General features: G+C 40.3%; 1 protein-coding gene across 1 annotated transcript; it reads left to right on the plus strand.

Annotated features, from left to right (window-relative positions):
• Positions 1–5,609: 5,609 nt before the first annotated feature.
• On the plus strand, positions 5,610–15,256 carry LOC308260445 (membrane-spanning 4-domains subfamily A member 3-like; the record flags this gene model as incomplete). The annotated part of the gene is made up of 7 exons (XM_080691758.1): positions 5,610–5,680; positions 6,099–6,255; positions 7,179–7,316; positions 8,181–8,237; positions 12,689–12,847; positions 14,131–14,232; positions 15,173–15,256. The coding sequence occupies 7 exons, from the start codon at positions 5,610–5,612 to the stop codon at positions 15,254–15,256; spliced, it is 768 nt and encodes a 255-aa protein (XP_080547884.1).

The raw sequence follows: 15,256 nt of genomic DNA on the forward strand, positions 1-15,256 counted from the left end.
CCCAAGTACTGGGATTATGAGCATGTACCACCATGTCTGGCTCTGGAATTAACTTTTCTGTCAACATATCTACTCAAATCTTTTACCAAGAACCCACCACTTCCCAGAAGGCCCAGTATACTGATCCTGTGCCGTATTCTTAAATCACCTTAGGGAAAGTGACCGTGGTGCTAAACTATGATGAAAATAACTTAGCCCCAAGTTTAGATTCTGAAAGACCTGAAGTCAAGTGTTCCAACATTTCTTTTGTTTCTCTTTTTTTTTTTTTTTTTTTTTTTTTTTAGGAAATCAGTGTGGCTTACACCAGTTTCTACTGATGATGAAATAAAATTGGATTCCTCTCCTTTTATTACTGACTTCACGACAACACCAGAAGAGTTAGGGTTACTAAGTTATATACAAACTAACTCCCCCATTCTGACTGACTCTGCCCACAGAAGGAGAAATGGAAAATTGATATAATAAACTTTGTTAGAAAACAATGACTTTAATAGGAAAAATAGTTGATATAAATTTCTCCTTAAATATCTGATTCCTGTAAAAGCCCTGAGCCAGGTGTGGTGGAACATGTCTTTAATCCCAGGACTTGGGAGGCTGAGACAGGAGGATTGCAGGTTCAAGGCCAGGCTCAGCAACTTAGTGAGATTCTCAGCAACTTAGCAAGAACCTGTTTTTAAATTTAAAAAAAAAATAGGGTTGTGGCTGTAGCTCAGAGGTAGTGTGCTTCTGGGTCCAACCTCCAGTACCAAAATAAATCAACAAAAATAAAATGGTAAAAGCAAAACATATGAGATTTTCCTGACTCAAACATCTGGTGTGTATTGGATCACGTGGCCCTTAGTCTGTCTCTGTGCTCTCTATACGTGAGCCACCACACCTTGCTGCTCCTACTCTTAAGCTATGGTTTCTTAGAAAACAATGGCTATTAAAGGAGTTCCACAACTTTCAATAAAACTTAAGATTTAGCAATGGCTAGAGAGTCTCTTTCTTGAACCTGCAACTGAAATTGTTGTGTGTGAAGGCATTTGGGGGGGCATGGAGTAGGTGAATGGTTGCTAAGGGTCAGCGGAATGACTCAGAGTGAGGTCATGCATTTTTTCCTTTAATAGTCTGGTGATGCAAGGTGAATAGTAACAGGGCTGGGCGTTCAAATACGGCCCTAAAACCATAAGCCACTTTACTAATGTATTTATATTTGGAACTGGGGTTGAACCCAAGAGCATTTTACCTTCAAGCTACAACTCCAGTCCGTCCGTCCTTCCTTCCTTCCTTCCTTCCTTCCTTCCTTCCTTCTTTATTTTGTGATACTGGGGGTGGAACCCAGGGGCTTTTCTACCTCCGGGCTATACTCCCAGACCTATTTTATACTTTATTTGGAAACAGGGTCTCACTAAGTTGCTGAGAGCCTCACTCAGTAGCTGAGGCTGGCTTCGAACCTGTGCGATCCTCCTGTCTCCGCCTCCTAAGCACGGGGATTACAAGAGTGCACCACCATGCCTGGGTAACTTTTTATTTTTGAAACAGGGTCTTGCTAAGATGCTGAGACTGGCCTAAAACCTGCGACCCTCCTGCTTCAGCCCCCTAAGTACTAGAATTACAGGTGTGTGCCAACCCGCCCAGCTTCTTGCCCCTTTACTGAGTGGGCAATACCAGGTAGGCTCAGAAGGGGAAAGCAGATTGCCTTAAATTCCTAGGAACAGTTAAGGATGGTGCCAGAACAAATCCAGTTGTGTTCTTCATTTCACAAACTCTTCTACCTTTCTTAAGTATCACAGATTCAGTTATTTTTATTATATCCATATATATTGGTTTAAAACATTTGAAAATCTTAATTTTGATATATAAAAGTGTTAATTTCATATGGTTCAATTAAAACTCAATTTAGTTTCCTTCTCTTCTTCCTCCTAGCTCTCCAGTAACTTTTAACAATACAAAGTCTGGCAGTGACTTAAAAAACAGTTATAAATTAGTAAGCAATGAATTGAATAAATTCCAAAGTCAAAGATCTTAGATGTTAAGGGATTGATTTTTTTCAACAAGAGTTTATATACTTACTATATATATAAAGAGACTGGCTCAAAAGAATAATTTTATTTAGTATGTGCACACATTGGTATGAGTGTGTATGAAGTAAAACAATTCAAGTAATATTCAGTAACAATAGACTAGAAACAAACGCAATAATATTTACTACTTGAGTTTTGAACGTGGATGTTATGGTATTTCTCCTCAATCATTTTCCTCTGTAATTAGGAGGAATTTTCATACAGATGGAAGAAAGCACTATGATTTTTCTTTCTTCCTTTTAACTTGCTTTTGAAAACATTCACGCTTTAATGCATTTATTTATTTTGTCTTCCCCACCGTCCCTGCCCCAGCTTTCCTGAGGTACAAGGAGTGTATCCTGAGAATCTTACATGTAGAGTGGTGACTATAGCCAACTATATTATACTGTATACTCGAAATTTGTTAGAAGAGTAGATCATAAATGTTCTTTAAGAATTATTTCAAAGCATTGTATTAATAATGTACAAAGTTATAAAATAATAAGCTCTGAACTTGACACATTTATCACACTCCCAAATCAAAAACTGTGAAGGGAAGGAGAGGTTAGTTACCCAGTTTGTGATCATTATATCACGATATACACATATAACAAAACAGTGTGTTGTACACAGTAAACATTGAAATCTAAATATTCTCTTGAAGCCTGTTTCTCCTAAATATTCTCATGATGTTTTCTTTTTTAAAATATTTTTATTGGTTTACTGCAACCCAACACCATAATGAAGTTTAGAGTGATCACTCATGCATGCCCAGGGCCCCATCCAGCTTCCCCGACCCCAGCCCACTGTCTCCCCTTTCCTAAGGTGGAGGAGGATACTATAATCCTAAATTTACCAAGGAGATAATTAGAGTCTTAAGCTTCTGCCTCAAGCTTTCTCTTCTACAGCTCTAAATTTAGGGCGTGCTTGCAGGAGAGATCCAGGACTTTCTTTTCTTGTGTTTCTTCCTTTCTTTCCTTTGGGGCAGTTTCTTGCCTTGACTTTCCTCTTCAGGAATCCATTTGCGATGACTCTGGCTACCATGGGGTGGAAGGGGGAGTGTCGTGCCTTTTCCTACCATCCTGTGTACTGTTATCTTATGAATTCGGCTTGGACTTTCTGTGTCATCTGTCTGTCCCTGTCCTTCGCTCCAGGTTCAAGGGCCGGCCTGGCTGTGGAGCTCCTGTGCTGTTGGACTCCTGGCCACCTCATATTCATAACCCCATCACCGGCTGTCCTTCAGTCATAGTACCTGGACCTCTTTCTCTTTCCTGTGGACTGTGCCTTCATCCCAGTGAGACTCTAACAATCTAGCCTAGTTTCAAAAGTGGCCTAAGATGGCAAATTATGCAATCATTATAAATGAATAAATGTCCTGAGATATGTGGTAGAAAAAGCAGAGCCAAGTGACCACAGGGAGGTAAGGAGGTAGGTACTGTGCAAAGATTTCAAATGACAGTTCTTACCAACGATCAGAGGGCAGTAGCTGAAAGGGAGGCCTTGGAACAGCTCCCGAGCTGAGTAAGTCAACAAGAGAGGAAATGTTCACAGCCAAGCAAGGGCCTAGCCACCGCCCTATGATCTTTGCCAGACACTGTGCCATGGCCTCAGACTTCCTAGCCTCTAGAGCTGGGAGCCAAAGAAACCCAACTATTTATAAGTTACCCAGTCAATGGTATTCTGTTATAGCAGCAGAACATTTACTCAGATAGCTTGTTAAATGTGAAGAAGGATGGCTAACACTTCTATGCCATAGTTTTATCTTCCATCACATTGAGTTCATAGTAGTACCTAGGTCTTGGGTTCGTGCGAGGAGGGCAGGAATTAATAATAAATGTAAAGCATTTAAACGGTGCCTTATATATCATCACCATTTGATGCATTAAACTACAATTAGCTTTATTAATCTGATATCAGACAAAGCAATTAACCTCTTGATGCCTGTGAAACCTGAATGTGATCGGGCATGTAGAGTACACTGCACCTTTGTGGGCACAGTATAGAAATTGAGTGCCTTGGTGACCACTGTCCCTCCTCCCAACACCACTCTTACAGTCTGGATTTATCGTTTCTTACTACACAGCCTGCTCTGCTCTTTCTTTAGTCCTCAACTCCTTCCCACTGACTTACTTGTAACTTCTGCTCGTGTTTCTTGTCCCAACAATGTGTTAGGCAACATCCTGAAGCCTGGGGACAGTTACTCCAGAGACCAGTTTCCTACTGATCGCTGAGCCCCGGGAAGAGGATGGTCAGAGAGGCCTCTAGGGCCCGTGTGATTAGCACACCACACAGGCAGCCAGCCACACACTTCCAGTGGGGGAGGTCTTCAAGCCAGAGGAAGCAGAGGTACCTCGCTCCTGAGCAGGCACTGCTGGGGTCATTACTGCCCCTCTCCCGCTCTGCTGCAAGATGGATGTGGGGGGAAAGAAAGTGAGCGAAGCCTGAAGCCCCCGAGGTAAGCCGAAGGGTTCCTTCTGTGTAGATACTCTGTTTTCCTTTTGGTGTCCCCCAGTGAGTCCTTTAGGGATGTCTGTGAACGGTTTTATTTGATTGTTTCATAGAGATTAGGAAACAGTTAGCTCTCGGGTGGATTCATCTTCTTGGAATGTAAATATTGCCCTGGTGTCATGTCCTGATAAGAACAACAACAACAAAGTTAGAGCCAGGCGTGACGGTACGTGTCTATAATCCCAATACTTGGAAGGCTGAGACAGGAGGACCTCAGGTTCAAGGCCAGCTTCAGAGACTTAGTGAGACACTTTCAAAAGGAAAAGTAAAATAGGGCTGAGGATGTTGCTCAGAGGTAGAATGCTCCCAAGGTCCCATCTCCACCATTACTGACACATACAGAAAGTTACATGTACAGAAGCTATGTCCTAGGAAAAATAGACCTGGACACACACACACACACACACACACACACACACACACTCCTTAGGTATATTAAGCCCAAGCAGCCACCCCTGAGCTCAGCTGCTAGCTCTGACAGTAAGGGGTGGACACTGCAGAGGTGTGTTCAGGTGCTGGTGAGTGGGTGGTAGCATATATATATATACTCAGAGGTACAGTAAGAATATAATGAAAACGAGAGCCAGATGACCAGGTTCTGATCCCCAGACCCTCCAATTTCTGCCTGGTGGTGTTGGGGAACTAAATTAGCCTCTCTGTTCCTCAACTTCTTCCCCTGTTTAAAATGGAACGGGTCATAATAGTAGGGCCCATTTATACAGATGGCATGAAAACTAAATTAGTTAACTTGAACAAAGTACTTGCAACAACTTCTGCTACATACTAAGAGCTAGATAGGTGAACTTACATTGCTCTGGTTTTTTTTTTAAATAATAAATTAACCAAAAGTTACAGAATGTGACTTCTTTTACCTGGAGGCCAAAATTTCTTCCTCATTTTTTAGGAAAAGTCAAATGGGATGATGTGGTTAGAATAGATTTGTTTTGTCCAGAGCTGCTCTGGGGTTTCTTAGGATGCAAGATCCAGTGTTTGCAAACGTATTTCTAATATCATGGCTACATCAGGATAGAAGGGAAGCTTATTTATTTATGAAGTATGTATTATCTGAGTGCCAACGACGTGAAAGCCACTGAGCGGGACACCGGAGTCTCGGTGACCAGAAAGCAGTGAGGTACAGGCAGGTATTCTGGAAACTGAAGCCCAAACTGATCAATATCTGAGAAGGAAGTTGCAGGAATTCTGAGAGTCACTAAATGAGGATATCTGAATGCCTTAGTCAGACTTGGTCAGGACACACACACAAAAAAAAGACATCCTAAAGAATGAGGGCTGAGATTCAGTGTGGTAGTAAAACAGAAATTATGTAGGTAGAACAAAGGGAAATGTGTTTCCAGAGAAGAGGAATGGTCCTGAGCAGGGTAAAGTAGAATAAAGTTGTATAAATTCTATTAGTCCGCTTTCAAGCCCCATTGGTGGAAAGGCATTTAAGGCATAGACAGAAATGAGCTCTTTTATTACACTGAAAAATATTTTTTAGCTACTGGCAAAAGGGAAAATGCCAAGCCTTTGAATTTATTACCAAAGACAGCTCTCCCAAGAAGTTGAGAATCCAGAGCTGTTGAAGGCCTCAGGAATTAGCGCCCCGGAGAGCCAGAAGAAGCCAGAGGGGATGGATAATTCTGTGTACCAGCCCATGGATGGATTACAAGATTATCAGAAGGGAGTACTCTATGCCCTTGGGGTAAGTCACTCTTCACTTAAAATTAGTTTAAAGGGGAAGAAAAAATAAATATCATGCAGGAAAATTTGTGTCTGCCCAGAAGAAGGAATTTCTGAGTTATTCATCACCAAGTCAGTAATTATTTAAAGAAAAGATTGGGACATATCATAGACAAGTCTCATGACAGATGGATTCCAAAGCCCGTCATTTTTTCTTTGTGACTTCTGATTACCCTTATGAGGAGGCTGAGCTTTGTGAAGTATGTATAAATATATATGTACATACAATACACACATATATATATATATATATATATATATATATATATATATACACATACATATATACATAGTATGTGATACTAGGATTGAACCGCTCAGGGGCATTTTACCTCTAAGTTACATCCCAGACTCTTTTTAATGTTTTGTTTTGAAACAGGCTCTCCCTAGGTTGCTGAGAGTCTGATAAATTGCTGAAGTTGTCCTTGAACCCATGATCCTCCTGCCTCAGCTTCCCAAGAATTGGGGTTACAAGTGTGCAGCACCATTATGAGTGTGTGGCCATGCTTGGTCACATTCTATATTTTAAATTAAAATACTGCATTGAGAAAAAGACTGAGTAGAATATAATACTGCTTAACATTTATCTTCCTTATAACTCCAAAGCATACCGGGAATGCAAATGGATTCCATCTTATCAAGCATTTTTTCTTTGCACCGCTGCTTCTTTGTTTGAAAAAATTTTATGAGAATGACTGGAAGATGGAGGAGGGCTGGAGATGAAGGCTTGACACTGGAATTGATACCAATAGAGAGGAACAAAAACTTACTAGGATGAGTTCCTGCCCAGTTAATGTATGCTGCACATTTCAGCCATTTCAAGCAATGTAATGACAGGAAGTTAAATGGTATGATGCTTTTCTTTTCTTTTTCTCCTTCTCACAGGCTCTCCAGATCCTCAATGGAGCAATGATGCTGGCATTGGGTGTTTTCCTGGGTTCATTACTATACTCATTCCGCCTCTTCAGGCTCTTCTTTTTCTTCACGCTATACACAGGGTATCCGCTATGGGGCGCTGTGTTTGTGAGTATTCGTGTTCCCCTGGTCATAACGCATTCCTTAGATAACCTATTGTTAGAAATGTATTGGCTAGAAAAAGAATATAAATATTAGAGAGTACATAGATAAAGATACTTAGATTTGTAAAGCAATATTTTGGAATTTCTTGTTCAATAAATCAAACATTTATCTGAATCTTGAACAGAAATATGAGAACTGCGCCAGGCGTGATGGCGCACTCTTGTAAAATCCCCGCGCTTGGGAGGCGGAGACAGGAGGATCGCGCAGGTTTGAAGCCAGCCACGAGAGACTCTGTTTCCAAATAAAAAGTATAAAATAGGCCTGGGAGTGTAGCCCGGAGGTAGAAGGGTTTCCAGAAACCCCAGTACCACGAGAGAGAGAGAGAGAGAGAGAGAGAGAGAGAGAGAGAGAGAGAGAGAGAGAGAGAGAGAGAGAGAAGAAGAAGAAGAAGAAGAAGAAGAAGAAGAAGAAGAAGAAGAAGAAGAAGAAGGAGAAGAAGAAGAAGAAGAACTATAATATATAGACACGCACATATAAATCCATATTATATTTAATAGAAAAATAACTATAATAATATTTTGTTAACTGTATGTATATATGTTTTAAAAGTATCCACACATACATAAACTTGTTAAGAGCTGGACATTAAACAAAATGCAAAGATTACAAATTTTCATAAAACTTGAACTACTTTGAAATTTTAGTCATATAAAATAATGAGCAATATCACGTGTAAATTTGTGTTCTGGAGCATGGCTCTTAGGTTTGTATAACTATCGCTAGATATTTGCTAATCCAGGGAGTCCCAAGAAGAAAACGGTTGAGACTTAATATTTATTTGTTTTACTTCCTTTTTTTTTCAAAAAGTTTATTAGTTCAGGATCCTTGTCAGTTGCAGCAGGAAGAAAACCCACAAGAATGCTGGTAAGTGCACTTCCTCCTTTCTTTCTTCTTCTTCTTCTTCCTCTTCTTCTTCTTCTTCTTCTTCTTCTTCTTCTTCTTCTTCCTCTTCCTCTTCCTCTTCCTCTTCCTCTTCCTCTTCCTCTTCCCCTTCTCCTTCTCCTTCTTCCCCTTCCCCTTCCCCTTCCCCTCCTCCTCCTCCTCCTCCTCCTCCTCCTTCTCCTCCTCCTCCTCCTTCTTCTTCTTCTTGGTTTCCTCTGACCTCCCTGACCACCACCACCACCTCCTCCTCCTCCTCCTCCTCCTCCTCCTCCTCCTTCTTCGTTTCCTCTGACCTCCCTGACTTGCCTTCTCAACCTCTGCTGCGGCCCCAGGGCCTCTGGCCGTCCTTCAGTGCCAGTGTCCCCTGAGCCTGCCCCCGCTGCCTTCTCTCCTTCTTCTCCTTCTCCTTCTCCTTCTCCTTCTCCTTCTCCTTCTCCTTCTCCTTCTCCTTCTCCTTCTTCTTCTTCCCCTCCCCTCCCTCCTCCTCCTCCTCCTCCTCCTCCTCCTCCTCCTCCTCCTCCTTCTTCTTCTTCTTCTTCTTCTTCTTCTTCTTCTTCTTCTTCTTCTTCTTCTTCTTCTTCTGGTGGTACTGGGGTTCCTAGAAGCCCTTCTGCTTCCGGGCTACACTCCCAGACCTATTTGATACTTTATTTTTTGGAAACAGGGTCTCTTAAGCCAGGGAGGCTGGCTTCGAACCTGCGGATCCTCCTGTCTCCGCCTCCCAAGCGTGGGGATTACAGGCGTGCGCCACCACGCCGGGCTTCTTCCTCTTTTCTATGCTATAGGAGTAGAAAAAAAATGATCCCCTAACAGTAGTAGAGTTGAAGTTGGTCAATCAACTGAGACACTGAATCATTCACTGTGCAGAAAGATTATTTTTTCCTCTTAAAGGATTTTATGAGTGGTGGATTGAGATGGAATCCAGAGGGAATCCCACCAAGCGTTGTGTGCATGTCTGTGTATTTGTATCCCATTTACCTTCACTATGATGGATAGTTACAATGCACCAATAAAAGTATACTAAAATAATTTTTGATGAAATGTAATTATGCATCATAGTAAGGTTCAAAGTGATACGTTCATATATGCACACAACGTCTCTTGGTATGGTTTCCTCCTAACCCCAGAGAACCTAGAGAACATTAATTTCCTAAAGCATTCAGATGGTAGGTTAGCAGAAAATCAAATAGGTGGTGGATTTTGCACAGCTGGGATGGTTACTCTGAATATTTGGTGAATGTGAAGCTTATAAAAAGGCTTCTTGATTTCTACGCATTATCTAATTTGACCTGTTCTAATTATTTTGAGCGTAGGACCGCCTGCCATGAGGTCTACAACTGAAAGAGGAAAATTCTATTCCATTTAGTCACTGATTAAACTACTACGACTCTATTCCATGACTAGTGCTACTCTCTCCCCTATTATGTGTCCTCACTGAGTCACCCGGCAATTTATACTCCAGTTTCTATCCCACTCGTTCACTTTCCCTCCTCCTTAGATGGCCATTTCACCAATATATTCAATCTTTAAGCACCAATCCCTTTTCTCCCAACCTTAATCTCTGTTGATGAACTTGTTCCCATTCTGAGAAAACTGAAGACATCTGGAGTTTCCAAACCCTCACTACAACATCCACTTCTTGGACCATCTGTACCAATAAATTTTTCATTCTAGAAACTCTAATCCTACATGAGCTCTGTGATTTTCCTTAAAGCTGATACCCGCACCTGAGTATATGATTCTGTTCCTTTTTTTCCTCTCAAACATATGTATCAATCCAATTTTTTTCTACCATTTTAAATACTTTTATAGGTGCAGTGCAAGTATACATCGGAGTAAGGTTCAAAGTGGTGCTTATAAACATGCACACAGCACCTGGTATATTTTCCCCCTAAACCCTCTGCCCCACTCTTTCTTCCTTTCCCATCCATTTTAACAAGATGGTAGTGGTATCTTCATGTATGAACATAGCATTATTTGAACCCTTTTTTTCTCAATCCTTTCTTCTCTCCACCTCCCTTCTCTCTTCCCCTTCCATTATCCTATTGATTTCTCTCCTCATTTATCTGAAGTCCCTTTTGATTCCTGTTTTCTCTTTAGCTTTGACCTGTGAGAGAAAACACATGACCCTTGACTTTCTGAGACTGGGTGATCTCACTTAGCTATAATATTTTCTAGCTTCATCTATTTTTTCTGCAAATGACATAATTTTTTCTTTATGGCTGAGTAACATTTATTGGGTATATATACAAAATTTTCTTTATCCATTCTTCTGTTGATGGGTGCCTAGGTTGGTTTTATAATTTGGCTATTTAATCAGCATATAAGCAACCAGGAATGCTTCATCTGTTCTTCCTTTATCATTTATCTATCATCATCTATTATCATCATCTTGGCATTAATTTTCTCTGATAGCTATGGAGATATATATCCATACAATATATATACAATTAATATATATTAATATACTATATAATTAATATATATCTATAGCTATCAGAGAAAATGGATACATATTAATTATATTACATATATATTCTTTTGTAGCTAAACTCCTTTGAAGGACTTATCTGTCTCCAGTTCTTATCTGACCAGTTTCAATTAAACACCTTAATAGGACTGTATATTTCTTCCCCACCACACCTCTGTAAACCGCTGTCCTTAAGATTATTGGAAGCTCCCACCTTGCTAAAACAAGAGTCAGCCTTGGTCCTCATCTGACTTAACCTATGTAGCATGTAGCCCAGCTGCTCACGCACTCTTCCTTTCAGTTATCTCCTCACTTGGACTCCTGCACACCTTGACTCGCTCATTTCCTCCCATCTCTTGCTTTCTCCTTCTCAGTCTCCTTCCCTGGTCCTTGTCATGCCTCTGACCTTCTAATGCTGGGGTGCCCCACGATCAATTCCTTGCCACCTGCTCTTCTCAGTCTATACTACTCCTCTGATGACCTCCTCCATTCTCGTGGCTTCAAATAACATCTCTGTGCCCACAACCCTCAAACAAATATTTCCACTCTACATCTTTCTCCTGAGTACAAGATTGGCATGTCTACTGGCTTCTACTTAGATGTATAAAAGGTCCAAAACTCGACTCCTAATCTTCCTCCTCAAAACTTCTCTACATACAATCTTTCTCCTTTCAGCTGATGGGAACTCCATCCTTCCAGACTACCAGATCTCAAACCTGGCAATATCCATGATTTTTCTTTCACAATCCTGGACCCAATTTGTTGGCAAGTCCTGTTGGCTCCATCAACAAGTATATCCATGTTTGATGCTTTCTGATCTTTCTAGTGATAAAAATACACCTAATCTGCTCTCCTAATTGCATTCCCTTCTTCTATTCTTGAATATCTTTTTACCATACTCAATCAAGACAGAATGATCAATTATAAATATAAGCATATCATCCCTTTGCTCAGAATTCTCCATTCACTTTGTATTTTTTTCAGAGATAGATTATTTCATGACCTACAGAGCCTGACATATTTGTCTCTCTGTTAATCTTCTGTGTTTATTTCCTAATTTTTTTTGTGTGTATGTGTGGTATTGGGGATTGAACTTAGAGTCATTCCATCTCTGGGTTACATCCTCAGCCATATTTTATTTTATATTTTGAAACAGTATCTTGCTAAGTTGCTTAGGGTTTTGCTCAGCCACTGTGGCTTGCCTCGAACCATGATCCTCCTGTCTCAGCCTCTTAAGAACTGTACGTACAAGTGTGCACCACCAAATCCAACTCACTTCCTCATCTTTTCTCTTTGCCTTCAACTACCATGGCACCTTTGTTTCCACAGAACACTCGGTACTCAGGACATTATACTGACTTTTTCCACTGCAGGGACATTTCCCCAGAGATGCTCTGGGCTATCAGGGGGAAACACTAAATTATTTATTCCTCTCTCCACGTGCTATTCCTATTTTAATATCACAAACTTTACTCCTTTCTCTCGAGTTTCAGGTTCTTCTTATACCATCGTGTTGGAACAAAGAAAACACTTAATTATTTCAAAGTACTCATTATTTACATATTGGTATGCTCATTGCTTTATTTGTCTTCATCCTTAGAAGCTCAATGAGTGTTGGGGGAGGTGATGTTCATTCAAGTTTGCCCCGCACTTAGAATATTGTTGTGTGTGGCCGGGCGTGGTGGCGCACGATTGTAATCCCCGCGCTTGGGAGGCGGAGACAAGAGGATCGCGCAGGTTCGAAGCCAGCCGCGCTGGCTTAAGAGACCCTGTTTCCAAATAAAAATATAAAATAGGTCTGGGAGTGTAGCCTGGAGGTAGAAGGGCTTCCAGGAACTCCAGTTAAAAAAAGAATATTGTTGTGTGTGTAAACATCATTCAATCAATATTTGCTTAAATGAATTGCCGCAGGAGATAAACAATATGTCACACCGATCACTGGCAAATTCTTCTTCCATTTTAGATGCAAAACAGTCTTGGGATGAACATTGCTAGCACTACAGTTTCTTTTGTTGGGATTGCTTTTCTCTCAACACATCTGGCAGTTAACAGCCAGTCCCTCAAGAGCTGTGGGTCATCACAGGCACCGGATTTATGCACTTATCTGGGTTCCTCCTCAAATGTATGTTTTATTTAAAATATGCTTAGTTATAAAATACTTCAAATAACTTAAAATGTATTGAAAAATAATATATCATGCTATGTTGATTTTTTTTCTTTGTTACCTATTAGCTCTCAGTGTTTTAATTTTCTCATCTTTGAGATGAGGATAATAATAAATAGTATTCATCTCATAGAGTTAGAAGAATTAAACAAGTTAATACTTGATAGATAGTGAAAACAGTACACAAAACATGGTATTATATGATGGTTACTACTACTATTACATTCCCCACAGAAATGAAATTCTTAAAATATTTATCCCATATATCTTTGGTAAAAAACTTGGGGGACTCACAACTTTTTCTGCACTTTGGATTGTTCAAAATATGACTTGGAGTATTGAGTGAATTCCTTTTTGAGCTTATTTGAGTATGGTACTTTGAAAGGGAAGCTCTTGAATAGCCTTTAAAATTATTTTTGCTTGTGTTTAGGTATTCTACCTCTTTTGAGGTCAGCTTAGAAATTAATATTTTCTTTCAAATTCATCAATTTGAGCCAAATGATATATGAATTATTATTTACTCATTTCTGATTCTCCTGTTTTCTGATAATCTCACAGAGGACTATGTCTTCATCTCTTTTATTAAATTTTTAATTATCTAAGTGCATATATATATATATATATATACACACAAGTTTGATCTTTTTGTGCATTTAGTGGTATTTTAACTCTAGAGAATTTTTTAAAATATGCTTTTATACATATTATAATTATACATCCTAATGAGATTCAGAGTAGTGTAGACATATGTCACACAGACCTGGCGTGTGTCCCTCCTCTCAGTGTCCCGGTGAGAGTAAAAGGATCGCCAGCACATCAGCAGTCTCACTGTGTGTTTATGCCAGCCTCATGTGTTAGTTTCTAGGAATAATGCAAATGCCCAAACCACTATGAGGTACTATTGACCAATTGGAGGAGGAATCACTTTTACCCATTTTCTTAAACTATCTACTCACTTAGTTTACTACTCAAATTGACAAGTGCTAGTGCCAGAATTTTGCCTCTGTGGTTTCTCTCCCCCAGGAATAGTTCACATGGTTTGATTTAGAATCACTTACTTGTGTATGATTAAAAAAAAATGTTCCCATCCTGTTGAACTGAGGTTGTATCCCATCCACAGAGTTTGTACATCTGTGTCTTCAATCCCACTGAGGCCCCCTTTGCTCCATTTGGGGGAGGGAGAGGCTGTAGTCCGGTTTGCTGATGACATTCCATTCCTTTGGATGTTTCCACCTCCCTAGGGCCTGGTGTCTCTCATGCTGATCCTTACTTTGCTGGACCTGGGCATAACTATCTCTATCTCAATCATGTGGTGCAGAGCAACCGTCACTGATCCAAGAGAGGTGGGTTTCTTTAAATGACTAATGACTCACCTGGTCTATGAACTGCTTTCTTGGGTTAAAGTTTTCCTGACTCTCAGAATTGGAAAGAAATTTGAAAGTGTCAATGATTCATAAAGTCCCTGGGTTAGAGATCACATCAATGGCTTGAGATGGAATGAAGGCTAGATATGAATTCAAATGTGAAGATGCAAGAGGAAATAGTTGATTTAACATACACAAGAATGCTTTTTTATGCAGCTGGAATTAATTTTAATGATTTTCTTGTAACTTGTCATTTTCTAGTTGTATTACCCAGGAAAATTATGCCTTTATTCTAGATTTTAGGTATCCTAACTCTAAAATAAAAACAATGTTTCCATTCTCTCCTCTCTCTTCTCTCCTCTCTCTCTCCCTCTCCCTCTCTCCCTCTCTCTCTCTCTCTCTCTCTCTTGCAATACTGGGAATGGAACCAAAGTCATTCTACCTCTGAGCTACACCCCTAGCCCAATTTTTTTATTATTTATTTTGAAACAGGGTCTCACTGAGTTGCAGAGGGCCTCACTAAGTAGCTGAGGCTGGCCACAAACCTGGATCCTCCTCTCTCAGCCTCCCGAATGCTGGGATTACAAGCATGTGCCACCACGCCCGCCTCATTCTCTTCTAAGTTTGCTGTGAGGACTCTGCCTACAGCAAATACACCGTAAATCCTGACACAGTGCGTAGCACAGTAGTAATTAGCAAATGGCAATATTGGGGATGGTCATGATGGTCATGATTCCTCGCTCTGATCCCTGTCCCCTCAACTATAAAATAGACACAACAGTATCAACGATCTTATTAGTTGATATGAGGTTGGTTAAGTGAAAATCAAGCAAGCGTGAACTAGTCTTGCTACTACTTTATGGGAAGGGAAGGAAATGATGATTCTGTTGTTGGAGATTAATGTCATTTTGTTTTCCAGGCAATTATTTCATCTCCCAATTTAGTGGAGTCAGGAATGCCTCCTGATGAAGGTGATGAGGAGAGCATCAGTGCTCAGCATTGA

The sequence above is a fragment of the Muscardinus avellanarius genome (genome assembly GCF_963383645.1).
Source record: "Muscardinus avellanarius genome assembly, chromosome: 1".
Taxonomy (NCBI): domain Eukaryota; kingdom Metazoa; phylum Chordata; class Mammalia; order Rodentia; family Gliridae; genus Muscardinus; species Muscardinus avellanarius.